Source organism: Capra hircus, chromosome 6, assembly GCF_001704415.2.
Source record: "Capra hircus breed San Clemente chromosome 6, ASM170441v1, whole genome shotgun sequence".
In the NCBI taxonomy this organism is placed as follows: Eukaryota; Metazoa; Chordata; class Mammalia; order Artiodactyla; family Bovidae; genus Capra; species Capra hircus.
The window spans coordinates 84,076,892-84,104,812 of record NC_030813.1 but is presented as its reverse complement, the minus strand read 5'-3'; the positions used below and the strand labels follow the sequence as shown (position 1 = coordinate 84,104,812).

General features: G+C 37.1%; 1 protein-coding gene across 2 annotated transcripts in view; it reads left to right on the top strand.

Moving 5' to 3' along the window:
* The window catches only part of UBA6 (ubiquitin like modifier activating enzyme 6), a 91,020-nt gene that overhangs the window by 18,514 nt on the left and 44,585 nt on the right, over positions 1–27,921 (top strand). For both annotated transcript variants that reach the window (XM_005681656.3, XM_018049508.1), the window contains exons 3-9: positions 7,355–7,449; positions 7,976–8,004; positions 11,263–11,357; positions 11,895–12,006; positions 21,549–21,629; positions 23,774–23,896; positions 26,315–26,438. In XM_005681656.3, coding sequence (XP_005681713.2) covers positions 7,355–7,449; positions 7,976–8,004; positions 11,263–11,357; positions 11,895–12,006; positions 21,549–21,629; positions 23,774–23,896; positions 26,315–26,438 — 659 coding nt within the window. The remainder of the gene's footprint in view (positions 1–7,354; positions 7,450–7,975; positions 8,005–11,262; positions 11,358–11,894; positions 12,007–21,548; positions 21,630–23,773; positions 23,897–26,314; positions 26,439–27,921) is intronic.

Here is a 27,921-nt window from a genome sequence, read left to right as displayed (position 1 = left end):
TAGGTAAGACCAGAGAAGACTCAGTTTTGAGGCTACTTCCCCCCCAGTACTGATGTATTACTCTTTTCTATTTTATCCAGTGCTCTCTGTATTAAAAGGTTTTCCATTTGGCTGAAGAGGAACACAAACTGTCTTGGCCCTGTTTAAACAGTGATTGTTTCACTTGGACTTTTCACTTGGTTCTTTCCCTAGCTTGAGGTTGTTTCCTCCCCTAATCTCTGTGCATTTGCTCACAAATTCTAGCCTTGAATTCACACTCTGTTCTCTTCAGTTTGAGAAGACCACCAAGCTCTTTTTGAGTTTCCCTTCCTGCTCTACCTTCTGGAAACTCTGGGCAGTGACTAGGGCAGTCATAAAGCTCACCTCAGTTGTTTTTCTTCTCTGAGATTATTGTCCTGAGTTGCCTATTGTCCATTGTCTGAATTGTTTCATTTATATTGTCCATTTTTCAGTTCTTTAAGGCAGGAAAAGGATAAATCTGTTCCCCCTTATTTAACTAAGGCAAGAAATGAAAGTTTTATGTATGTACCATGTATCTCTTATCTGTCATTCTTTTTCATGCTTTTCTTTTTCCTAGCATAGAATGCTTTTCCTTCTTTGATTAATTTTTAACTCAGGTCTTCAGATTTCAACTTGGGTGAACCTCATTTGTGAAACTTTCCATGGCCTCCACTGATAGCGATAATCACTTCCTATTCTTTCAGGTTCCCTTAGTTTCTGGTACTTCTGTATGTAGTACTTGGAGAAGGCAATGGCACCCCACTCCAGTACTCTTGCCTGGAAAATCCCATGGATGGAGGAGTGTTGTAGGCTGCAGTCCATGGGGTCAAGGCGGACACAACTGAGCAACTTCACTTTTCACTTTTCACTTTCATGCATTGGAGAAGGAAATGGCAACCCACTCCAGTGTTCTTGCCTGGAGAATCCCAGGGACGGGGGAGCCTGGTGGGCTACCATCTATGGGGTTGCACAGAATCGGACATGACTGAAGCGACTTAGCAGCAGTAGCAGTACTTAATAGTGGATTATTTGATTATTCCTCTCTCCCAATAATGTCACAGGCATCCTGCTAGGTATTTTATTTATTTTATCTTATTTAATTTAATCCTCACATTACCTCATGATGTTGTTCCTATTGTGATCCCCACACAGTGCCAGTGCTTGGCTTGAAATAGATATTTTAATAAATCTATGAATGCCTGAAGGTAACTGAAGTACATCCAAAGGAAAGTGATTAGAGTGTTGATGGGGACTCAAAATGATGTCATGTTTAGAATTGTTTAAGGAACTGGAGATGTTTAGCCTGGAGAATGAAGACTCTGGAACCTGAATACCATCTTTAAATGTTTGGAGGGCTGTCACATTGAAGAGGGATTAGACAAGTTCCCTATGATCCCAAGGAAGTAAAATTAGGACTAGTGGTGAAAACTACAGGGAGATATAATGCCTTTGTAAGGAGAATCTTTAATAAATAGGGCTCCCTAAAAGTCGAGTAGATAGCCTTGGAAATTTCTTTCTTTCTGATACAGTTACTGATATATGCATGTCTGCTTAATACAGTCAGGTCTAGTATAACAATGGTGGGCTTGAAGTTACACTCTCAGCTCTTTAAGTGTCAACTGCAGAGTACCTGACATTAACAAACATGGAGTAGGCACTTACTTAGTATACTCTTCCCCTTGGTAGCCAAACATTGAAAAGGCAGGTAATTTAGTTACCTGTTGAGAATTTGAAATTTTATGATTCTTTGAACAACTTTAGCTCATATATTTTAATTCTTTTCCTTTGTCTGGATGATCTGTGTCATTTGTAACCATGTTTATGTCTTGGGTATTCATTATTTGCCTGCTGCTGCTGCTGCTGCTAAGTCGCTTCAGTCGTGTCTGACTCTGTGTGACCCCATGGACGGCAGCCCACCAGGCTCCCCCGTCCCTGGGATTCTCCAGGCAAGAACCCTGGAGTGGGTTGCCATTTCCTTCTCCAATGCATGAAAGTGAAAAGTGAAAGTGAAGTGTTTCAGTCGTGTCCGACTCCTAGCGACCCCATGGACTGCAACCTACCAGGCTTCTCCATCCATGGGATTTTCCAGGCAAGAGTACTGGAGTGGGTTGCCATTGCCTTCTCCCATTATTTGCCTAAGTAATCTTAAAAATAATTGATGAAGACAAGTGTGAAAAACATATTTTTTTAATGCAGTTCTGTGACTATGAACACAAAAAAAGAATTCATGCCCTCTGCTTAGTAGAGCATAAAAGTGTTGTTCTTGTTGCCAGTTCATTTCTTTCATTAATTTAGCAGATAGGTTTTGTGTGTCTGTTATGTGCCAGGCCCTGTTAGTCACTGGGGATACAGTAGCAAATAAGGTAGGCTCTGTCCTAAGGAATCTACAATCTCCTAGGAAAAATAGGCAAATAGTGAAAATACACTGTGATAATTGTTATAATAAATTGAATGTGTAGTGTTATGATGCACAGAAAGATGATCCAACACTGTCTTAAAGAAACTTAGGGGCATCAGGGGAAGCATCATGGGGAAAGTAACATGCAGTTTGAGACCTGAGGACAAGGAATTATTCAGGCATATTGGGGAAGAGGAATATTCCAGAAAAGTGTCTTAGCAGCCGAAGAGAGTATACCATGTTTGGAGAACTGAAAGCCTTTAGTACACCTGGAACATGGAGTGTGATGGTAGAGTGACAAAAATGAGACTGGAGAGCTGAGCAGAGACTAGATTATGAACAGCTTTGTGATTAATGGAGTCTCGACTTTATCATAAGGGAAATACAAAACCAACCAGAGTTTTTAAAGCAGGGAAATGATTTGACTGGATTTGTATTCAAAAATTGAAATTCATGCCGTCTTTTTTAGTTGGAAGTTGATAGATAATACTTAAAGCTGAAAAATCAAGAAATAAAGTACAAACATGTTTATTGAGAAATATAGGGGGTAAATATTAGAAGAAATAACTGAAAGAATTGAGGATGGCTGTTCTTAGGGCTTGGGAATTGGGTTATGGAAGAGTTAGGCCAGGAACTGATTTTTTTCTCTCCCTGTAAGACTTGTAGAATGATTTGCCCTTCTTAATCTACATTCAGTGTATCATAGTGGTTAAGAATATGGATGCTAAGGCCAGACTGCCTGGGCTGAATCTTGCTTCCACTATTTATCAGCTGCTTAATTTCTCTGTGCTTAGGTTTTCCTCTCTGTAAAAATGAGAATAATAATAGAATTTCTGTAGTTTTATGAGGACTAATGAGTTAATACAAATAAAACTGTGGTGCATAATAAACGTTGAGTGTTAGCTGTTATTCTCACTTGTTAGCATGTTCAGGTATTAATACATAAGGAGAATAGACAAATTTGCAATCATAGTGGGCCATTTTTTAAATGTTAGTAATCAAGAAAACAGGCAAACAAAGTCTGAACAAGTATAGATTTCATCAACATGATTATTAAGATTACTCTAATGCACATGTAAGGAATATTGTATGTTAACAACTGTAGGGTACATATTCCTTTCAAGAATGGAACATTTGTAAAAATTGACCAAAGAAATTCTCAAATATTAAAGTGTGAAATTATGTAGATTGTGATGTCTATTCACAATGCATTTAAACTAGAAGTCAACACAAAATATAATTGTAAAATTCCTCATAAAATTAGAAATTTAAAAATACACTACAGATGAATCCATAAGTCAGAAAAAGAATCATAATTAAAATTAAGAATAATCATTTAAAGTACTATGGATCAAAATTTGGTATACTTTTTAAAATCACTTAAAGTTTTACATGTGTATTTTAGAGAAGAATATCCAAAAGCTAAAGGAGTTTTTATTTCAAGAAACTCAAAGAAAAAGAGAAGTAGAATTATTAGAATAGGAAACATTTCAAAAGCCAAGTGCACAGGCAGCAGCCAGGGGCTAGCCCCAAAAGCAGGCTAAAGATCAGGCCTGCTGTGTTAACTTTTTTCAGCACATTAAGTTCAGTTCAGTCGCTCAGTTGTATCCGACTCTTTGCAATCCCATGGAATGCAGCACTCCAGACTTCCCTGTCCATCACCAACTTCCGGAGCTTACTCAAATGCATATACATTCAGTCGGTGATGCCATCCAACCATCGCATCCTCTGTCCTTCCTTTGCCTCCTGCCTTCAATCTTTCCCAGAATCAGGGTCTTTTCAGATCGGTCAGTTTTTCACAGCAGATGGCCAGAGTATTGGAGTTTCAGCTTCAGCATCAGTCCTTCCTGTGAATACTCAGGACTGATTTCCTGTAGGATGGACTGGTTGGATCTTCTTTCTATCCGGGAGACTCTTAAGAGTCTTCTCCAGCACCACAATTCAAAAGCATCAGTTCTTTGGCACTCAGTTTTCTTTATAGTCCAACTCTCACATCCCTACATGACTACTGGAAAAACCATGCCTTTGACTATATGGACCTTTGTTGGCAAAGTAATGTCTCTGCTTTTCAGTTTGCTGTCTGTGTTGGTCATAGCTTTCTTCCAAGAAACAAATGTCTTTTAATTTCATGGCTGCAGTCACCATCTGCAGTGACTTTGCAGCCCAGAAAAGTAGTCTCTCACTGTTTCCATTGTTTCCCCATCTATTTGCCATGGAGTGATAGCACCAGATGCCATGATCTTAGTTTTCTGAATGTGAAGTTTTGAGCCAACTTTTTCCACTCTCCTCTTTCACTTTCATCAAGAGACTCTAGTTCTTTGCTTTCTGCCATAAGGGTGGTGTCATCTGCGTATCTGAGGTTATTGATATTTCTCCTGACAGTCTTGATTCCAGCTTGTGCTTCATTCAGCCCAGCATTTTTCATGATGTACTCTGCATATAAGTTAAATAAACAGGGTGACAATATACAGCCTTGATGTACTCCTTTCTTGGTTTGGAACCAATCTGTTGTTCCGTGTCCAGTTCTAACTGTAGCTTCTTGACCTACATACCAATTTCTCAGGAGGCAGGTCAGGTGGTCTGGTATTCCCATCTATTGAAGAATTTTCCACAGTTTATTGTAATCCACACAGTCAAAGACTTTGGCATAGCCAGTAAAGCAGACACAGATGTTTTTCTGGAACTGTCTTGCTTTTTTGATGATCCAGCAGATGTTGGCAATTTGATCTCTGGTTCCTGTGCCTTTTCTAATCCAGTTTGAACATCTGGAAGTTCACGGTTCATGTATTGTTGAAGCCTGGCTTGGAGAATTATTTTGAGCATTACTTTGCTAGCACGTGAAATGAATGCAATTGTGAGCATTTTTGAGCATTCTTTGGCATTGCCTTTCTTTGGGATAGGAATGAAAACTGACCTTTTCCAGTTCTGTGGCCACTACTGAGTTTTCCAAATTTGTTGGCATATTGAGTGCAGCACTTTCACATTGATTTTCACACTGAATTTTCTTATTGAGTTTCAGCACACTAAGGATGTGAAAATTTGGGGACTTTGATACATTGCCAAGCAGGATGTCAACTGATAAATCCACTTTGGAAATTATTCTGGTATTATCTAACAGTTAACTTTGCATTTTCTTTCATCAATATATGCTAGAGAAACTACTACATGTGTACCATGAGACATATATAAGTGTACTCATAGTCTTCTTATTGGTAACCGTCCAAAACTGTAGAATTGCTAAATTATGGTATATCACAATAGAATAGTATAATACAAAGAATACGATATGAAGTGAAAATAAACAGCTACCTTGATATGAATAACTCATGAGAGTTATTCAAAATGACCCAGTTTATATAAAGTTCCAAAACAGTCAAACGTTAAATATATTGTTTAGGGGTACAGAAATAAAGGTTGTAAGACACTATAATATACTTTTCCATATATACTATGTAAATGTTCAATAAATATTTCATAAATAAATGAATCAGTTTTATCTCTGAAGCAAAAATGGTGAATATCAATTTAAAAAGTCTAATAGAGAATGGACTATGATTGCCATGATGAAGGGATGGGTTGGAAGTTTGGGATTAGCAGATGCAAACTATTATATACAGAATGGTTAAACACAAGTTCATATTGTAGAGCACAGGGAACAATATTCAGTATCCTGTAATAAAGCATAATGAAAAAGAATATGTAACTGAATGACTTTGCTGTATAGCAGAAACTAACATTGTAAATTAACTATACTTTAATAAAATAAATTTTTAAAAAGAAAAGTCTAGTAGATTTTATTATTCATTGTAGGGAATAAGGATGGAAATAATAATAATAGCTTGTGTTTATAAAGTTTCTTCTTCCTGGACAGGTGACCCCATTTCAGGCATTTATATTGAATATCAATAGCTGAATATAGATATTAAACGAACATACCTTAAACCAGCATGTGTGTGTGTGTGTGTGTGTGTGTGTGTATGTGTGTGTGAGTGTGAGAATTCCAAAAGAAATAACCCAAGGAGTTCTGGAATTATTTATTTATACTGAACTCATCTTTCAGAATGATTCTGGTAAGAATCCATTGGCATGCTCCTGTCTTCAGAAAGTAGTATAAAATCGTTTATCAATGTTCTTTGAAATAAACTCTTACTATTGACTCTGTTATTATATCTGACATTTTTTTAATTGCCAACGTGTATTTTTTGGAATCCTCATTTTGATACTAGGGGCTTCCCAGGTGGCTCATTGGTAAAGAATCTGCTTGCTAACGCTGATGAGATTCAGTCTCTGGGTCAGGAAGATCTCCTGGAAAAGGAAATAGCTAAAAAAAAAAAAAAAAGGAAATGGCAACCCACTCCAGAGCCTGGAAGGCTACAGTCCAAAGGGTTGCAAAGAGTTAAACACAACTAACTTAGTGACTAAATAGCAGCAGGAGTAGCATTCTGATATTAGCTTGTGACTATTAGGATGGATGACTTAATAAAGTCCTTTATATAATTTGTCAGCTTTTATATTTAAAATAAGGTTTGAAAACTGCTCAACTTTAAGTCATCTAAATTCCAAGGAGGGAAACAATTTTTTGCCTGATAAATCCTTTTCGTGGTGAAAGGCTTCAGGTGGAAGGGAGAAACTCAAATGCTTGTAGTGGCCACAGAGGTGATAAATGAGAGAAGAAGGATGGAAACTTTGCCAAGTCTAGAGCACATAGTCCTCCCTCACTGAACAGGGCAGCTCCTACTCAGCTCTGTAGCCATGAAGGTATATGGGTTATGGTGCCAAATCTAATTTATCAAAATATGTATTTGGCAGTTAATTGAGGAATTCTAAGTATTGTGCAAGTGATCCAAAAAAAGTCTGTGGGCAGAATCTAGCCACCAGGGTGTTAGCTTGCAAATAACTATAAAAGGATATACTATTTTGGTGAAATAATTTGTTTTTGTTGTGTTTTACATGTAGTCGGCAGAGGTATGTTCTTGGAGACACAGCAATGCAGAAGATGGCCAAGTCTCATGTTTTCTTAAGTGGTATGGGTGGTCTTGGTTTGGAAATTGGTAAGTAGTATTTTTGTTCATAATTTTATATGATGCTTTTGAGCAACAAAATTTAAATAATTTAATTCCTCTCCCATGTATTATTTTCTGTAAAAGAAGTTAGATCCAAAATCTTGATCCGATTCAGTTTTTATTTGTTTATTTATTTTTTTGGCAAGACTGTTTCACGTTCTTGCATGAGACACCAGTTATGACTCTCTTGCTTCTCTTTTGATGTTGTTAATAGCTGTTAATGATCTTTCTTTGTATCGATTAATTCATTATGGTAGAGAGCACACACATATTCATAACAGCATGTCTGGAAGTATACACTGAAATTTTAAGAGTGATTATCTCAGTGTGGTTTGATTATGGAAATCAAATTTTATTTTTATTCCTTTTTGTTCATCTCTATTTTCTAAGAAACTGAAATTTTTAAAGTAGTAAAACAGTTAAAATTAGTCAGAGATGTGAACAGACTCCATGAAGACATATCTAATATACAATTCCTAATATTAAGCTATTCCTTTTTTTTCCCTCATTATAGCAAAGAATCTTGTCCTTGCAGGGATTAAGGTAAGCGGGTAAATGTTCTTCATAAGAAGAATTGCTTGTTATGAAATCTTCTTTTTTTTCCCTCATCGGTAGTGATAATATTATTTACACTTTGGCTTAATTATTGCTTCTTCATTTAGTAGAAAAATTGTCTTAATTCTCTATTTTCCTTTTTTAATAATACTTTTTATTATAGAAAATTTCAAAATTATACTAAAAAAAAGAGAATAGTTTTAGCTAACCCTATGTACACATCTCGTATATGCAGTTATCAGCTCATAGAGAAATTTGTTTCATGTATCTCGTTCCCCACTGCCCCCTAACTGCCCAGTTATTTTGATATAAATCTCAGAAATCTTATGTTATTCTTAAATTACTTTAGTATATAGCTCAAAAATATAAGGGTGTTTTTTTAAAACAACCACAAAATCACTTTCACACCTAAAAATGTTAACAGTTTTTTAAATATCATTGTTATCTTCAAACAAAACTTAGCAATTTGAACTACAGCATTTATATCACTTTCTTTGGGTCAGGAATTAGATGTACTTTTGCTAATACCTCTGGTTGAGCGTCTCTTACAAAGCTCCAGTCAACATATTGGCAGGGCCTGTAGTCATCTTGATGCTGGGGAAAGGGTCTGCTTCCCAAGCTCGCTCATGTAGTTATTGGCAGGATTCAGTGGCAAGGATGTGCCATTTCACATTCCCACCTCAGTTCCTTGCTGGCTATTGATTGGAGGTCACCATCAGTTCCTTGCCATGTGGCCCTCGCCATAGGGCAGCTCACAGTATGGCAGCTTGTTTCATCAGAGTAAGCAAGCAAAAGATAAGAAGAGAAATGTGTCAGGTCTTTTGTAACCTAATCTCAGAAGTGACATTCCATCACCTATGCTATAGTCATCAAAAGCAAGTCACTTAGGAGATGGGATAGCACAAAGGCCTGAATATCAAGAGGTATGAATCATTGGGGCTATCATAGAAGACTACCATAATTATTAAGTATCTAGTTAGAGTTCATATTTTCCTTTCTTTAATTTGATTTGTTCTAATCCGCATCCAGGTAAAGCCCATATACTGAACTTGGTTTCTTTTAATCAGTAGATCTTCCTACCCTGATTTTTTTTCCTTCCTTGCAATTTACTGGTTAAAAAATCAGGTCATTTATCACATCTACCTCCATATTTATATATTTGTGTGTCTTCTCTTACTATAACAATTTGAGTCTTAATGACATGAACCTGATTACTTATTTGCTTTACCCTATATTATATTCTGGGCTTACCTTGTGGCTCAGCTGGTAAAGAATCCGCCTGCAATCCAGTAGACCTGGGTTTGATCCCAGGGTTGGGAAGACCCCCTGGAGAAGGGAAAGGCTAACCACTCCAGTATTCTGGCCTGGAGAATTCCATGGATTGCATAGTCTCTGGGGTTGCAAAGAGTCAGACAAGACTGAGAGAATTTCACTTTCATATTATATTCTGCTTGTCTGTGACATAGCTATAGAATAACAATTCCAGCATTATTAATATCAATGTGATTATTGAAAACAGTTTAAGGTGAGTTTTTTTTTTTTTATCCCTAGTATCCCATCTGGATTTGACAGACAGATTAATTGCTTTCTTAAGTCATGTTAATTCTTTTGTGTAGTTATGCAACAAATTCAAATAGATAGTTTTGCCCATTTATTCATCTTTCTTGGGATCTTTAGGGATTGCTTTTTTAGTTTGATTTAGTTTACTATTATATGAGAAATAATGCAAAGTCAATTTATAAAGCAAAGTATGTTCAAGTAAGTCTATCTTCTCTCTACCCTATTTTGTCCTTTGTGTATTAGGTCACCTTCTTTTTAATCTCTTTTTAAATATAAGCAAATGTATGTACATAGACAGGCAAATCTGTACATGTGTGTTTGCACATTTATCCTCACCTGCCTTTCATAGATAAAGTACCGTACTTACTTCTACCTAGCTTTTTACCACATATCAGCATATTCTGGTTTTACTCCATAGTGATTTTTTTTCATTATTTTTTAATAACTATGGATATACATTGTGTAGATGTATCATACATAATTATACATAGTTCTTCATTGGTAGACATTTTTATCATTTCCAGTCTTTTGCTATTACAAATAGTGCTACAGCTACCGCTCTTGTGTGTGTGTGTGTGTGTGTGTGTGTGTATTTATATGTATATATATATATCTTTGTATTTTTTTCCAGTGTGTCTTTATGATAGATTCTTTTTTTGTGTGTGTGTGATAGATTCTTAACAGTAGGATTGCTATATCAAAAGAGAAATGCCCTTGTCATTATGCTAAAGATTGCCAGATTTTTTTCATTGAGGTTTTGTGCTACTTCACATTCCCACCAATAATGCCTGATTCACTTCACTCCCACCCGTAGAGTATATTGTCAAACTTTTAGATTTATGCCATGCTGATGAATGAGAAAAGGTGTTTCATTCTTGAGCAAGGTTGAACATGCTTAAATATTTTGATGGCCCCTACATATTTCTATTTTGGGATACCCTGTGTCCATATTTGTGGCTTATAAGTTTAAAATATCTTTTTTCCAGTTAGTATCTTTCTTACTTTAAACATGACCATTTGGAAAAGTTTATTTATGTGATTTTAAAGTCAACTAAGGTTCAGTACTATTTGTAAAATACATACGTACACACCCAACAGCAAACATATAGTAAGTTTATATGGAATTACAATATGACCATCATGTTAATTATTATTGATTTAATTGAGAATTGTTATTGATAAATGTCATAGTGGAAAGTATTGTTAATTCTTATTGTCATTAGTATACAGCTATTAATAGCTAAAGAATATGGTTATATAAATGTCTTTGTAACTTGGAATTACAGTTTTACTATTTTAAGTAATCAAAACCCTGCTTTTAAGATTTATCTTAAAAAAAAAAAGATTTATCTTAGCTCATTTCACAGTTGAATAATGAAGGTATATTCAAGTTAATATAACATTGATCTCTGCAAAAAACTAATATACTGGCATTAAAATAATATGTTGTGTTTATAAAAGAAATAATAGTAATAAAATAGTTTTTCCATGATCTTTTCTGGATTTGTAGATGTCTATAGTCATATTATCTGACTGTAGACATGAATGGATCTAACTGGATTTTAATTACTTTCTCTGGTCTAATTACACAGGCTAATAGTTCCAATCCGGTATAAATAATATTGGAGATAGTGAGCATCCTTGATTTACTCCTGACTTTAACAGATATTTTTCTCCTTTTTGAAGGCACTTACAATTCATGATACAGAAAAATGCCAAGCATGGGATCTAGGAACCAACTTCTTTCTCTGTGAAGATGATGTTGTTAATATAAGAAACAGGTGAAAATAGATATTTTGATGTGTTATCATAGGATTTTTTTTTAATGTTGCAGTTACTTAGAACATTTTCTGAATCTAGAATACCAATTCAGTCTTAGCTATTTAACTCATCACCATAAATTCACTCTACCATAGACAAATAAGTACTGACATGTAAATATTTATGTTTGTCAAAATTTTAATATTGTCACATTGCTACTTAGGAATGAATTTCTTTGAGATTGTTAAAGTAGGTCCTTATTATTGCTCAGTCATTAAGAGACTGAAGGAGCATTGGCCTATAAGAGTATGTACATTTTGAGATTGTGTGACTTCCTCTGGAATATGACAGTGTGCTACATCTTAAGATTGTATAGTATAATTAACCCTTAGCTTCTTTCTTCCTCTCCAGTTTAAAATTCCCATTGAAATTTTGTAACATTTAGGTTTCTCTAATGTCTTCAAAGTGTCTAAATTTGAAAAATTGAATGTGTTTATTGAACAAAAGAGTAGTAAAATTCTTTTTTCTGTTTTGTGTGTATGTGTTTTGCTTTTTAGGGCTGAAGCTGTACTTCAACATATTGCAGAATTAAATCCATATGTTCATGTCACATCATCTTCTATTCCTTTAAATGAAACCACAGATCTCTCCTTCTTAGATAAATACCAGGTTAGTACTCCATGTTATATTATGGATGTTATTGACAGATTCCAAGGTTAAAAGTTGGCTTAAAGCTCAACATTCAGAAAACCAAGATCATGCCATCTGGTCCCATCACTTCATGGGAAATAGATGGTGAACCAGTGGAAACAGTGAGAGATTTTATTTTGGGGGGCTCCAAAATCACTACTGGTGGTGACTGCAGCCATGAAATTAAAAGACGCTTACTCCTTGAAGGAAAGTTATGACCAACTAGACAGCATATTAAAAAGCAGAGACATTACTTTGCCAACAAAGGTCCATCTAGTCAAGGCTATGGTTTTTCCAGTAGTCATGTATGGATGTGAGAGTTGCACTATAAAGAAAGCCGAGCACAGAAGAATTGACACTTTTCAGCTGTGGCGTTGGAGAAGACTCTTAATGAGTCCCTTGGACTGCAAGGAGATCCAACAAGTCCATCCTAAAGGAGATCAGTCCTGAGTATTCATTGGAAGGACTGATGTTGAAGCTGAAACTCCAATACTTTGGCCACCTGATGTGAAGAACTGACTCATTTGAAAAGACTCTGATGCTGGGAAAGATTGAAGTCAGGAGGAGAAGCAGGCAACAGAGGATGAGATGGTTGGATGGCATCACCGACTCAGTGGACATGAGTTTGCGTAAACTCCAGGAGTTGGTAATGGACAGGGAGGCCTGGCGTGCTGCAGTCCATGGGGTCGCAAAGAGGCGGACACAACTGAGCAACTGAACTGAACTGAAGGCAAATCATTAAGTATTAATAAAGTACTGATTTAATATAGTCTATTAAGTAGATCAAAAAATTCAGGTTAAAAGACTTAGAATAATACCTTTAAAGTGCTTTGTTTTAGGGCAATGACCTAAAAATTACAAAGCAATTATATCAGTCAGCTATTTTCGCAGTAACGTGCATGAGAAACCACAAATACAGTGGTTTATAGCAGCATGCATTTCTTTCTCATGCTTCTGATGTCAGTTGGAATTCAGCTGTTCTAGCTATACTTGAACTCCTCCACAGTCTGAGTCCTGGTCCATGAACCTCTCTTCGGGGACCAGGAGGCTACCTGAGACATGGTCTCATACCAGTAGCAGAAATACAAAGGAGCAAGTGCCACTTTCCAAGCACATTTCAAACCTCTGTTTGTGTTGCTTCCATTAATATATCATTGACAGAGCAGGTCACATGGTCAAGTCCAAAGTAAAGGAGCAGGAAAGCACACTCTACTCTTCCTAAGGCCATAGGCAAAGAGTAATATATAGCCCAGGTACCTAGAAGTAAATAATATGGATCAACAGTTCAGTCTTCGTTAGGTAACAAATAAAAACAAAAATTCTCAACACCTGGGATGTTCTGAAAGTGACTGCATTTTTTCCTGTGATATTATGATACCCATTGTCTAAGAAAAAGCACTCCTGTGTTTCTTAAGATCTCAAAACTTCTGACACTTGTGTGACTATATATTTATGCGTTTTCCCCACACACCAGGCAATTTTCCAACTCTGGACACCTAGCTTGGTGTCCTTCAGTTCAGTTCAGTCCTGACACTCTGTCTGGAGAAGATAGTGTCAGATCCCACAGGTTAAGGACTCAGTCCTATAAGAACCCACATCCTCAAGCCCTTTTCTGATGCCAGTTGCAAGTTCAGGTTGTTACATGTGCTTCTCAGAGCTGGCTATGAATCAGATGTTTTCACAATCCCCTCCTTAGGTTCAGTTAGTTTACTAAAGCGGCACACAAACTCAGAAAAACAGTTTACTTACTAGATTACGAGTTTATTGTATTATAAAAGACAGTGACTCAGGAACAGCCAGGTAGAAGAGATGCATAGGTTAGGGGATGGGGGATGGGTACAAGGGGTGCCATGTTTCCATGGCCTCTCCAGTATGCCACCTTCCCAGTACCTCCACTTGTTGAATCCCCTGGTTCAAGGATTTTTATGGAGGCTTTATTATGTAAGCAAAAATGATTAATAGTATACATTGGCCATTGGTGATTAAGTCAGTTTCCAGCACAAGAGGTCTGGGAGATAGGACTGAAGGTTCTAAACCTCACAGCCTAAGGTTGGTTCCCCTAACAACCAGCCCCCATCCTTAGGGGCTTCCCAAAAGTCAACTCATTAACATAAACTCAGGTGTGTCTGAAAGGGCTTGTTATGAGAAACAAGACATTTACTTCACCTTTTTCACTGTGAAGATATGTCCCAAAGGACAAAACTAAATATTATAACGAAAGATGCCCCTGAGCTCTTATATAGGAAATCACAAGAGTAGTAGCAACTATGTGCTAGAAACTTTGAATGAAGACAAAATATGTATTTCTTATTATAATGACAGTATCACACCCACTTAAAGATCATTGTAGATGTCCATTCTTGATTGGAAAACTTGAAATCCATCCTGCTACAGAGATATTTAATAGACTGTCTACAGTAGAATTACTTAATAGACTTCTTTTTCAGTGATTACATGAGGTCAAAATTGTATAAGGGAAATGCTCAGAGACCAAAATTGAATAGGTAATTAAAAGGAAACCAGTTAACTGTGGCTGTGTTCACTTTCTGGACAGAGTTTGCTTGTCTCAGTTACCACGTTTCTTGGGAATTGGGAATGGTCACACAGAAACTAGATAAAAATTTGTCTGCATGAGATACGATATATAATTGAGCCGTACCACCTCTTTCTAACTCTCTGGAACCTCAGAAAGCTAAACCCTTAATGAAAAGGTGTATGAGAACAATCTTTGACCATCAGAATAGGAAATTTGTCCATTTTCTCTTATTGGTGTTTAGTCACTAGGTCATCTCCAACTCTTTAAAACTCCATGGACTGCAGCATGCCAGGTTCCTCTTGTCTTCTACTATGTACCAGGGTTTTCTCGAATTCATGTTCATTGAGTCAGTGATAGTATCTAACCAACTCATCCTCTGCTGCCGCCGCCTTCTTTTGCTTTCAATCTTTCCCAGCATCAATGTCTTTCCCATTGAGTTGGCTCTTTGCATCAGGTGGCCAAAGTATTGGAGCTTCAGCTTCAGCATCAGTCCTTCCAATGAATATTCAAGTTTGATTTCCTTTAGGATTGACTGGTTTGATCTCCTTGCTGTCCAAGGGACTCTCAAGACTCCTCTCCAACACCATAGTTTGAAAGCAACAGTTCTTTGGCACTCAGCTGGACTCTTTATGGTCCAGCTCTCACATCCATACATGACTACTGCAAAAACCATAGCTTTGATTATAAGGATCTTTGTGATGCCTCTGCTTTTTAATATGCTGTCTAGGCTTGTCATAGCATTCCTTCCAAGGAGTATCTTAATTTCATGGCTGCAGTCACCATCTGCAGTGATTTTGGAGCCCAAGAAGAGAAAAATCTGTCACTGCTTCTACTTTTTCCCCTTCTGTTTGCCATGAAATGATGGGACCAGATGCCATGATCTTAGTTTTTTGAATGTTGAGTTTCATGCCAGTTTTTTCACTCTGCTCTTTCACCCTTGTCAAGAAGCTTTTTAGTTACTCTACACTTTTTGCCATTAGGGCAGAATAATCTGCATATATGAGGTTGTTGATATTTTCCCTGGCAGTCTTGATACCAGCTTGTGATTCATCCAGCCCAACATTTCACTTAATGTACTCTATATATGGGTTTCCCAAGTGGTGGTGGTGCTGCTGCTGCAGCTAAGTCGCTTCAGTTGTGTCCAACTCTGTGCGACCCCAGAGATGACAGCCCATCAGGCTCCCCCATCCCTGGGATTCTCCAGGGAAGAACACTGGAGTGGGTTGTCATTTCCTTCTCCAATGCGTGAAAGTGAAGCCACTCAGTCGTATCTGACTCCTAGCGACCCCATGAACTGCAGCCTACCAGGCTTCTCCGTCCATGGAATTTTCCAGGCAAGAGTACTGGAGTACTGAAGTGCCATTGCCTTCTCCCCCAAGTGGTGCAGTGGTAAAGAATTCTCCTAGCAATGCAGAGGATACCAGAGATGCAGATTTGATCCCTGGATCAGGAAGATTCCCTTGGAGTAGGAAATGACAACCCACTCTAGTATTTTTGCCTGGAAAATTCCATGGACAGAGGATCCTGACAGGCTACAGTCCATGAGGTCTTAAAGAGTCAGACACAACTCAGCACATGAGCACAGCACATACTCTGCATAAAAGTTAAATAAATAAGGTGACAGTATACAGCCTTGTCATACACCTTTCACGGTTTGGAACCAGTCAGTTGTTCCATTCCAATTCAAACTGTTGCATCTTGACCCACGTTCAGGTTTCTCAGAAGACAGGGAAGGTGGTCTGAAGCTCCCACCTCTTTAAGAATTTCCACGGTTGGTTGTGATTCACACAGAGCTCTCTGGAGCTCTCGATTAAAAAAAAAAAAAAAAAAAGATCTTCTCTGGGAGTTCTTAACCATAGGCATGCCCTCACATAAGTTTGATATGAACTTAAATTTCCCAAGCTGAGAACTTAATGTTAAAATGTAGTACTGAGCTGGTGATCCACTGGAATGCCAGAAAGAAACAAAACTCAAAGATGTATCCTTTGAGTTATATGTGCTCAACCATATATCCTCAGGTATATATCCTCAACCAGGCCACAGTTTATTCTAATATGTAAAGCCCCTATGAGGCTATGTTCATAATACAAAATAATAAGACAGGAAAAAGTTCAGCGTGATCAAGAGTCAGTGACAATAGAGCTAAACCTCCAAGAATTTCAGATAATAGAATTATTGGATGGGGACTATAAATGTTGAAATTAAATCTTATAAGAAGAGATTAAAAATACAATATGAAAATAAGATAGCAGTGAAAGCAGTTAGGCAGATACAACAAATAGAACTTTTTGAAATGGAAAAAATAGTCCTAAAAGTTAAAACATTTAATGAGTAGATTAAACAGTGCATATAAGAATTAATGGACTAAAGGGTAGAGCTGAGGATATTTTTGAGACTACAGCACACTGAAAGAATATATGAAAGAGAAATATATCATTTTAAAGAGAAATATATCATTTAAAGAGAATATATCATTTCTAAAAATGATAGCTTGAGTAAAAAGCTCTAATTCATGGGGTTGGACTTCTGGAGAAAGGCTTATTCAAATAAACGGTGCTTGGGAATTTTCCAGCATTGGTGAAACACAGGCCAGGCTCAGTAAGTACTGTTAGACTTAGTAAGTACTGAGTCTAATAAGATTTGATTTTACTGTATTTGAAAGCTAATAAGTTAGCCTGTTACAGTTTCATGGATGTTAGCAGAAAACATGAGATTCCTGGGTCAGAGACTAAGGACTTAATTACACCTGAGCTGGTAAGTGTGAGCATGACATTTGCCTTGTTTCCTCCTGCCTTCCTCCAGATCTCCCCTGTGATGTGCAGAGGGCTCAGTGCATGCCTGCACATGTGGTGGGTTCCTTTAGAAGAAAGGAACATTAAGCTAGGGGAACCTGCCTTTTTATAGCAAGCAATGAATAAGCTTGCTCTTTGTCCCAGAGGGAGACATTATCTCATTTTTCAAGTTTGCACCAGGCGAATGCAATCCTGAGAAACAACCCATGTAAAGAATGGTTAGAGCCTTGCATTCATGGCAATACCAAGTGGGAGAGCTATGAAGAATTACCTCTCTGTAGGAAGAATGTTGTATTCTAAGCTAGATAAAACTAAATCCATACCCAGATAGATATTGGTAGTGAAAGTGAGTTATTCATTTCCTGGAACAAGCATAAGGAAAGCTCCAGACTGCAAGATTTGACCTGCTTAGGCCATTTTTGATAGATGATTGATGGTAATAAAATATTTTGGCCTTTCATGAGTTTTTCAGATATGATAAAATCTGATTATAAAACTTTCTTTGCTTGTCTCACTGGGTGATGATAAAAAAGTAAGCATTGAAAATGATAATTTGCTGTCTTAAATAACAGAACTTGGTTGTTTCACTAGTAACACTGTCGTAAAACAAAAGATGTGTTGTAAATCTGTCGAATCTCTGAATAAAAGAAAGCTAAGCCAACTAATCTGCCTCTTGAGAAACCTATATGCAGGTCAAGAAGCAACAGTTAGAACTGGACATGGAACAACAGACTGGTTCCAATTGGAAAAGGAGTACATCAAGGCTGTATGTCACCTTGCTTATTTAACTTATATGCAGAGTACATCATGAGAAACGCTGGGCTGGAAGAAGCACAAGCTGGAATCAAGATTGCCGTGAAAAATATCAATAACCTCAGATATTCAGATGACACCACCCTTATGGCAGAAAGTGGAGAGGAACTAAAAAGCCTCTTGATGAAAGTGAAAGAGGAGAGTGAAATAGTTGGCTTAAAGCTCAACATTCAGAAAACTAAGATCATGGCATCTGGTCCCATCACTTCATGGAAAATAGATGGGGAAACAGTATAAGACTTAATTTTTTTGGGTTCCAAAATCACTGCAGATGGTGATTGCAGCCATGAAATTAAAAGACGCTTACTCCTTGGAAGGAAAGTTATGACCAACCTAGATAGTATATTGAAGAGCAGAGACATTACTTTGCCAACAAAGGTGCGTCTAGTCAAGGCTATGGTTTTTCCAGTGGGCATGTATGGATGTGAGAGTTGGACTGTGAAGAAAGCTGAGTGCCGAAGAATTGATGCTTTTGAACTGTGGTGTTGGAGAAGACTCTTGAAAGTCCCTTGAACTGCAAGGAGATCCAACCAGTCCATTCTAAAGGAGATCAGCTCTGGGTGTTCTTTGGAAGGAATGATGCTAAAGCTGAAACTCCAATACTTTGGCCACCTCTTGTGAAGAGTTGACTCGTTGGAAAAGACTCTGATGCTGGGAGGGATTGGGGGCAGGAAGAGAAGGGGACGACAGAGGATGAGATGGCTGGATGGCATCACCAACTCGATGGAAGTGAGTTTGAGTGAACTCCGGGAGTTGGTGATGGACAGGGAGGCCTGGCGTGCTGCAATTCATGGGGTTACAAAGAGTCGGACACGACTGAGCGACTGAACTGAACTGAAGCCAACTAATGTATCTTTTTTTTTTTTTTTTTTAGGTCTTTTTTTTTTTTTTTTAATTTTTTATTATTTTTTTTTAAATTTTAAAATCTTAAATTCTTACATGCGTTCCCAAACATGAACCCCCCTCCCACCTCCCTCCCCACAACATCTCTCTGGGTCATCCCCATGCACCTGCCCCAAGCAAGCTGCACCCTACGTCAGACATGGACTGGCAATTCAATTCTTACATGACAGTATACATGTTAGAATTCCCATTCTCCCAAATCGTCCCACCCTCTCCCTCTCCCTCTGAGTCCAAAAGTCCGTTATACACATCTGTGTCTTTTTTCCTGTCTTGCATACAGGGTCGTCATTGCCATCTTCCTAAATTCCATATATATGTGTTAGTATACTGTATTGGTGTTTTTCTTTCTGGCTTACTTCACTCTGTATAATTGGCTCCAGTTTCATCCATCTCATCAGAACTGATTCAAATGAATTCTTTTTAACGGCTGAGTAATACTCCATTGTGTATATGTACCACAGCTTTCTTATCCATTCATCTGCTGATGGACATCTAGGTTGTTTCCATGTCCTGGCTATTATAAACAGTGCTGCGATGAACATTGGGGTACATGTGTCTCTTTCAATTCTGGTTTCCTCCGTGTGTATGCCCAGAAGTGGGATTGCTGGGTCATAAGGTAGTTCTATTTGCAATTTCTTAAGGAATCTCCACACTGTTCTCCATAGTGGCTGTACTAGTTTGCATTCCCACCAACAGTGTAGGAGGGTTCCCTTTTCTCCACACCCTCTCCAGCATTTATTGCTTGCAGATTTTTGGATCGCAGCCATTCTGACTGGTGTGAAGTGGTACCTCATTGTGGTTTTGATTTGCATTTCTCTAATAATGAGTGATGTTGAGCATCTTTTCATGTGTTTGTTAGCCATCCGTATGTCTTCTTTGGAGAAATGTCTATTTAGTTCTTTGGCCCATTCTTTGATTGGGTCGTTTATTTTTCTGGAATTGAGCTGCAGAAGTTGCTTGTATATTTTTGAGATTAGTTGTTTGTCAGTTGTTTCATTTGCTATTATTTTCTCCCATTCAGAAGGCTGTCTTTTCACCTTGCTTATATTTTCCTTTGTTGTACAGAAGCTTTTAATTTTAATTAGATCCCATTTGTTTATTTTTGCTTTTATTTCCAGAATTCTGGGAGGTGGATCATAGAGGATCCTGCTGTGATTTATGTCTGAGAGTGTTTTGCCTATGTTCTCCTCTAGGAGTTTTATAGTTTCTGATCTTACATTTAGATCTTTAATCCATTTTGAGTTTATTTTTGTGTACGGTGTTAGAAAGTGATCTAGTTTCGTTCTTTTACAAGTGGTTGACCAGTTTTCCCAGCACCACTTGTTAAAGAGATTGTCTTTACTCCATTGTATATTCTTGCCTCCTTTGTCAAAGATAAGGTGTCCATATGTGTGTGGATTTATCTCTGGGCTTTCTATTTTGTTCCATTGATCTATATGTCTGTCTTTGTGCCAGTACCATACTGTCTTGATGACTGTGGCTTTGTAGTAGAGCCTGAAGTCAGGCAAGTTGATTCCTCCAGTTCCATTCTTCTTTCTCAAGATTGCTTTGGCTATTCGAGGTTTTTTGTGTTTCCATACAAATCTTGAAAGTATTTGTTCTAGTTCTGTGAAAAATGTGGCTGGTAGCTTGACAGGGATTGCATTAAATTTGTAAATTGCTTTGGGTAGTATACTCATTTTCACTATATTGATTCTTCCGATCCATGAACATGGTATATTTCTCCATCTATTAGTGTCCTCTTTGATTTCTTTCATCAGTGTTTTATAGTTTTCTATATATAGGTCTTTAGTTTCTTTAGGTAGATATATTCCTAAGTATTTTATTCTTTTCGTTGCAATGGTGAATGGAATTGTTTCCTTAATTTCTTTTTCTACTTTCTCATTATTCGTGTATAGGAATGCAAGGGATTTCTGTGTGTTGATTTTATATCCTGCAACTTTACTATATTCATTGATTAGCTCTAGTAATTTTCTGGTGGAGTCTTTAGGGTTTAAAAATGTAATTGTTATCCGTTTAAACTAGCATTTAATTTATACTCTGATGAGTAGCTTAGCAGCTTCATGGCAGTAACAGATAAAGGAAAATCTCTAGATGCATATATACCATAGAGAATGCTCAGGTTTGCTTCTAATTATGAAGTCTGTACTGGTAATTGAATTCAGTGTGGGCAGGTTTTTCCCTGTATGTACTATGCCATTTTATGTAAGGGACTTGAATGTCTGCAGGTTTTGGTTCTGGAACCAGTCCCTCTGTAGGTACCTAAAGATGGCGGTATATGTTACATTCACTTTTGCTGTTCGGTATCTCTGAAGGTGTTAACCTTAAAATGGAATACAGTAGATGAGTATTTTTTACAAAGAAAACAATGTATTTTTAGCAGAGTGCAAACTGGGATGCTTCTGAGTTAGAAGTTGTGCGCTACCAAAATAATTGTTTATTTTCTAATCTTTAATTTCTTGTATCCTTCTCAACAGTGTGTAGTATTGACGGAGATGAAACTTTCATTGCAGAAGAAGATCAATGACTTCTGCCGCTCTCAGTGCCCTCCAATTAAGGTGATAATATCACTTAATAATGACACAGTTTACCAAAGGAAATGCACTGTCACTATTAGAATTTATAACTTTTCAGTGAATTGCATAAGAAACTTTTTACATGAGTAATATTTTTAATTTTGATTTTCAAAGTGTGGTCCAAGGACACTGAGACCCTTTCTCAGGGTCTGCAAAGTCAAACTGTTCTCTTATGGGGTGCAGTAGAGTTTCCAGAGTCTACTTGATGGTGATATCATGGCTCTGACAGCTGAAGGAACGTGTGTTTATGTTGGCTTTTCTTTCTAACACAGTGATTATCAGTAGATATAACCCACATAAACAAAAGCTCATTGGATCGTCCATAATTTTTAAGAACATGAAGGGATCATGAGACCAAAAAGAAAGAGAACTGTTGAATTGTAAAAGTAGAATAGAGGTGGCCAGACCTGTTAAGGGCTAATGCAGTAAGTAGTCCAAGTGAGAGATGCTGGTGCCTTTTTCAAAAGAGATAAAAATAGAGATTGTGAGAAGTTGTTGAATTTGAAGCATCTTTTGTAAAAAAGACTAATGGATTGAGCCTGAATAAATGAGAGTTGTGAAGGAAAGAATGATCAAGAATGACTCTGAGATTTTTATCCAAAATAATTAGATAAGTAGCGATGACACTCAGAAGACTTGAAGGAGGTCTAGATGGGTCAAATCATAATTCATCCCCTGCAACTGAATACATACCACTAACTGCACTTCTTTGTTGGAGTCCTTTATTCCTTTGGAAAAAGGAAAATGCTATTTGTTCCTTTGAGATAGGCACTGAACTATCACCATACTGTATCAGATAGATGTGGTGAAAATTTTTGGACTGTGGGATTTGCATAGCATATATATACACCTTATAGAACATTTGTGCCATAGTTCATAAATTATTAAGATGAATAAGATATACAGTAGTCATTAAACTTCGAACAGGACAGAGAAGTTTTATAAAGTAATTATCCTGCTGCTAAGTCACTTCAGCTGTGTCCAACTCTGTGCGACCCCATAGACAGCATCCCACCAGGCTCCCTCGTCCCTGGGTGACCCCATGAACTGTAGCCCACCAGGCTCCTCTATCCATGGGATTTTCCAGGCAAGAGTACTGGAGTGGGGTGCCATTGCCTTCTCCAATTATACTAGTTTACAAACTAAAATTTTTGTTTGTGTGATTGACACATTTATTCATAAAGTTGTTTTGCAAAGAAAGAAATTGTTCTTGAGTTTGCCAACTTAAAAAAAAAGTTTCTAACTTTCTTCTGTTTCATGACTCATAAAGAATGCTGTAAATAGCTATTTCAGTAGTAAAGGCAGTGCATGATCAAGTAGAAGGTAATCTGTAAACCGTTTTATGACATTATCTGATAGGGAGTGTAATTCATTTTAATGAGCTACATTCTTATGCCCAAATACAAATAGGCTAGTTTTTCTTGGAAAAATATCAGTTTATACAGTATCATATGTGTTACAGATTAAGAATTTTTCTTTATTATCGGTATCTAAAAATAACTAAGCACAAGAACAATTTCTTTATATTTTCTTAGAACAGAGTGTGTGTGTGTGTGTGTGTGTGTGTGTGTGTGTGTGTGTGTGTGTGTGTATAAAAATCACTTTCAAGAACACATTTATGACTGTGTTTAAGAATTTGGTTTTAACCTTTCCTGACTTCGATGTGCTCTGTTCCTCAGTCCCTTTTCAGCTGACTCACTCTTAGCTTTTAGCGCTCTTTTGTTTTCCTCTAACTGTACTGCTTTTGGTGAATGGACACTCCATTCTGCTTTTCTAAAATGAAAAGCAAGAATTCACTGCTAGACTATTAAACCAAGGTATCTCTTTCTTATATTCTGTGCTTGATTTTTAGGATAAGGCAGGAGTTTTTGTTATTTAAAAATTACAGAATGCCCAATGATGTGCTGATGTTGCTTCTAGTTTTGTGACACTAATATCCAGTCCTAAATACCTAAACTCTTGATTCTGAAACCACTTTACAAATAATTTATCATATTTGTGATCACTTTATATCTCAAAGAATATGCTTAATTATAAATAAAATTGTCACCAGGGGGTCCACCAGGTTCAGTTCTTTTTCCTTTATATAAATGCATTAAGCTTGAACTTATTTTTTCATTTCACAGTTCATCAGTGCAGATGTACATGGAATTTGGTCACGGTTGTTTTGTGATTTTGGTGATGAGTTTGAAGTTTTAGATACAACAGGAGAAGAACCAAAAGAAATTTTCATTTCAGATATAACGCAAGTATGATTGTATATGTGTATTATTGTTTATGATTGATTTTTAAGTTGATGTTTTAAAAAGGTAATATTAGCAAAATATTGTAATACACAGTCTTTTTTATTGGATTAAAATTGAAATTGGAATATTAAGAAAGTATTCTGGTTTCCATCTAACATTTAATAATTGGTAGATCAGCATTTGCTGATGTCATTAATTTTAATTTTGTTCTATGTCATGTTCCTATGGGACATTAATTGTGAGTCAGTGTTTACTGAACAATTTATTGTGTCAGATAATAGATGTATTACATGTGCCATAAGTCACTTGGCCCAACACTCTTGACTCCAGGAAGATGGACACTTAAGTCATCACAGACAAAAGCTTTTCTAATTTGAAATATTTCTAAAACATTATTTGGAGGAGGATGAAACCTTAAGAGTTAATTAACTGTCAAATCAAAAGGTCTGAATTTTCTGTGTTCTCTTAATGTCATGCAAGCTTAATTTTTTATTACCTAAAAGAATTGGAGAAACAGTTATGATCCACTTTAACTACTGTTTCCTTTTAGCCTAAATCACTAACTTTATTTGCACTCTTTATAATCAATTTACATTAAAGCTCAAAAGAAGCCAAGTACAAAGGAGTGAAAATATACTTTGAATAGTATTTGTGCTTCTGTCTTTATGCTTTATTTTTAAACCCAGTGTTAATGTTGGTATTCTCACCACTTTTTAAGGCAAATTCATTAAAAAGTCATTTTTTGTATCTGTTTGCTTACAGAATGGTTTGTTGTTCAGCCTTTTACCTTCTCTAGTTATTGTTAGTTTGTCCCTGAGAATATTATAAAGTTAGAATAAACTCCAAGGAATCTTGTATTGCACTGATATTTTCTTTTATTAAACAGTGCAGGAAATATGGAAACTAGCCATAAAAAATCTGAAAAATATCTTATAGTCTTCATTTAACTTATCTGCAAGTCATTTCTCCTTCTTAAGGTCCTTATGAATTCTATTATTCTTGTCTTATTCTTAACATGTCTATTATTCCATTATTAATAGTAAACCCACATTACCTTAATTTTTTCTACATGTTTGTGGTCTTAATTGTGTTTCTCAAATCATTAAACAGCAAGAGAATTTCTAGAATCTACACAATTATGACAGAGACAATAATAATTCCATTAGGTTTTATGTAAATTAAATCACTATCACCTTATTTAACCAATAGTTAGATTATATGCAGTTAGGAAATTTCCAGTTGTCTGCTGTATCTCATGCACCCTCTTAGATGAGATAAGCTAATTTCTCCTATTTTTACCTTATATTCAGGGCTATATACTATTTCTTTGATTTAAAGTGTTGTAGCTTTATACTGTTAATACCACTTTCCTAGCACTAAATTTCCATCCTTCATTCTTAGATTTCTTTTATTTTTAAAGTTAGACTCATCTTTTATGTACACAGTCTTTCATGTTGTTGTTATTGTTGTTCAGTCTGTAAGTCATGTCTGACTCTTCATGACCCCATGGATTGCAGCACACCAGGCCTCCTTCTCCTTCAGTATTACCCAGAGTTAGCCCAAGTTCACATCCACTGAATCAGTGATACTGTCCAACCATCTCAGCCTCTGCTGCTCCCTTCTCCTCTTGCCCTCAATCTTTCCTAGCCTCAGGGTCTTTTCCAGTGAGTTGGCTTTTTTTGTATCAAGTGGCCAAAGTACTGGAGCTTCAGCTTCAGCATCAGTCCTTCTGATGAGTATTCAGGATTGATTTTCTTTATGACTGACTGGTTTGATCTCCTCAGTGTCCAAGGAACTCTCAAGGGTCTTCTGTAGCACCACAGTTTGAAAACATCAGTTCTTTGGTGCTCAGCCTTCTCTGCAGTTCAACTCTCACATCTGCACATGTGAGACCATAGTTTTGATTGTACATCCCTTTGTTGGCAAAGTGATGTGTTTGATTTTGAATATACTGTCTAGGTTTGTCATGGCTTTCCTTCTAAGAAACCAGTGTCTTCTAATTTCATGGCTGCAGTCACCATTCACCGTGATTTTGGAGCCCAAGAAGAGAAAATCTGTCACTGCTTCTACTTTTCCCCCTTCTATTTGCCATGAAGTGATGAGTCTTTAATAGATGACTTTAAAACATTCAGTCACTTTGAGTATTTTTTATAAATCACAGGAATCCTTGAGTTTGTGAAATATTTGAACTGCTTGTGATATTTATTTCTGCTCAACATAGAAATTATTCATAATAAAATGATACGGTTGTCACTGTTTTGTGACAGTTCTTTAAATATTTGTGTTTATGATGGAAGGAGAAGAATGGCTTGCAATTTTAGTTGTTTTGAGAATTTTATGATAACATGGTCCTTTTTATGTGAGATTTGGAATTTGTATAAAAAAGGACTATGTGAACTTGTTTTTACTCTTTATTTCTAGGCTAATCCTGGTATTGTCACTTGCCTTGAAAATCGTCCTCACAAACTTGAAACAGGACAGTTCCTAACATTTCGAGAAATTAATGGAATGACAGGCTTAAATGGATCCACACAACAAATAACTGGTAAGTTTATGTTTATTAATTTGTTTATACTTATTCATTATTCAGTGCATTTATAGTTCAGACACTCTACTTTTTGAGAACACACCATCAACTCAAAAGGGGTGATCCAGTTCTTCACCTCAAGACATTCAATCCAACTTGTTCAGTCACTCAGTCATGTCCAACTCTTTGCAACTCCATGAACTGTAGCAACTGGGCTTCCCTGTTCTTCATCATTTCCTTGAGCTTGCTCAGACTTATGTCCATTGAGTCAGTGATGCCATCCAGCCATCTCGTCCTCTGTCAACCCCTTCTCCTCCTGCCTTCAATCTTTCCCAGCATCAGGGTCTTTTCAAATGAGTCAGTGCTTCACATTAGGTGGCCAAGTATTGGAGCTTCAGCTTCAGCGTCAGTTCTTCCACTGAATATTCAAGGTTGGTTTCATTTTGGATTGACTGATTTGATCTCCTTGCAGTCCAAAGGACTGTCAAGAGTCTTGTCCGACACGTCAGTTCAAAAGCCTCAATTCTTTGGCGTTCAGCTTTCTTTACAGTCCAACTCTCACATGCATACATGACTACTGGAAAAATCCTAACTTTGACTATATGGACCATTGTCAGCAAAGTAATGTTTGCTTTTTAACATGTCTAGGTCTGTCATGACTTTTCTTCCAAGGAGTCAGTTCAGTTCAGTTCAGTTCAGTCACTCAGTCGTATCCAACTCTTTGCAACCCCATGAATCACAGCACGCCAGGCCTCCCTGTCCATCACCAACTCCCAGAGTTCACTCAGACTTAAACGTCCATTGAGTCAGTGATGCCATCCAGCCATCTCATCCTCTGTCGTCCCCCTCTCCTGCCCCCAATCCCTCCCAGCATCAGTCTTGTCCAACGAGTCAGCTCTTTGCATGAGGTGGCCAAAGTATTGGAGTTTCAGCTTTAGCATCATTCCTTCCAAAGAACACCCAGAGCTGATCTCCTTCAGAATGGGCTGGTTGGATCTCCTTGCAGTCCAAGGGACTCTCAAGAGTCTTCTCCAACACCACAGTTCAAAAGCATCAATTCTTCGGCACTCAGCTTTCTTCACAGTCCAACTCTCACATCCATACATGACCACTGGAAAAACCATAGCCTTGACTAGATGGACCTTTGTTGGCAAAGTAATGTCTCTGCTTTTCAATATGCTTTCTTGGTTGGTCATAACTTTTCTTCCAAGGAGTAAGCGTCTTTTAATTTCATGGCTGCAATCACCATCTGCAGTGATTTTGGAGCCCCAAAAAATAAAGTCTGACACTGTTTCCACTGTTTCCCCGTCTATTTCCCATGAAGTGATGGGACCAGATGCCATGATCTTCATTTTCTGAATGTTGAGCTTTAAGCCAACTTTTTCACTCTCCACTTTCACTTTCATCAAGAGGCTTTTTAGTTCCTCTTCACTTTCTGTCATAAGGGTGGTGTCATCTGCATATCTGAGGTTATTGATATTTCTCCCGTAAGCATCTTTTA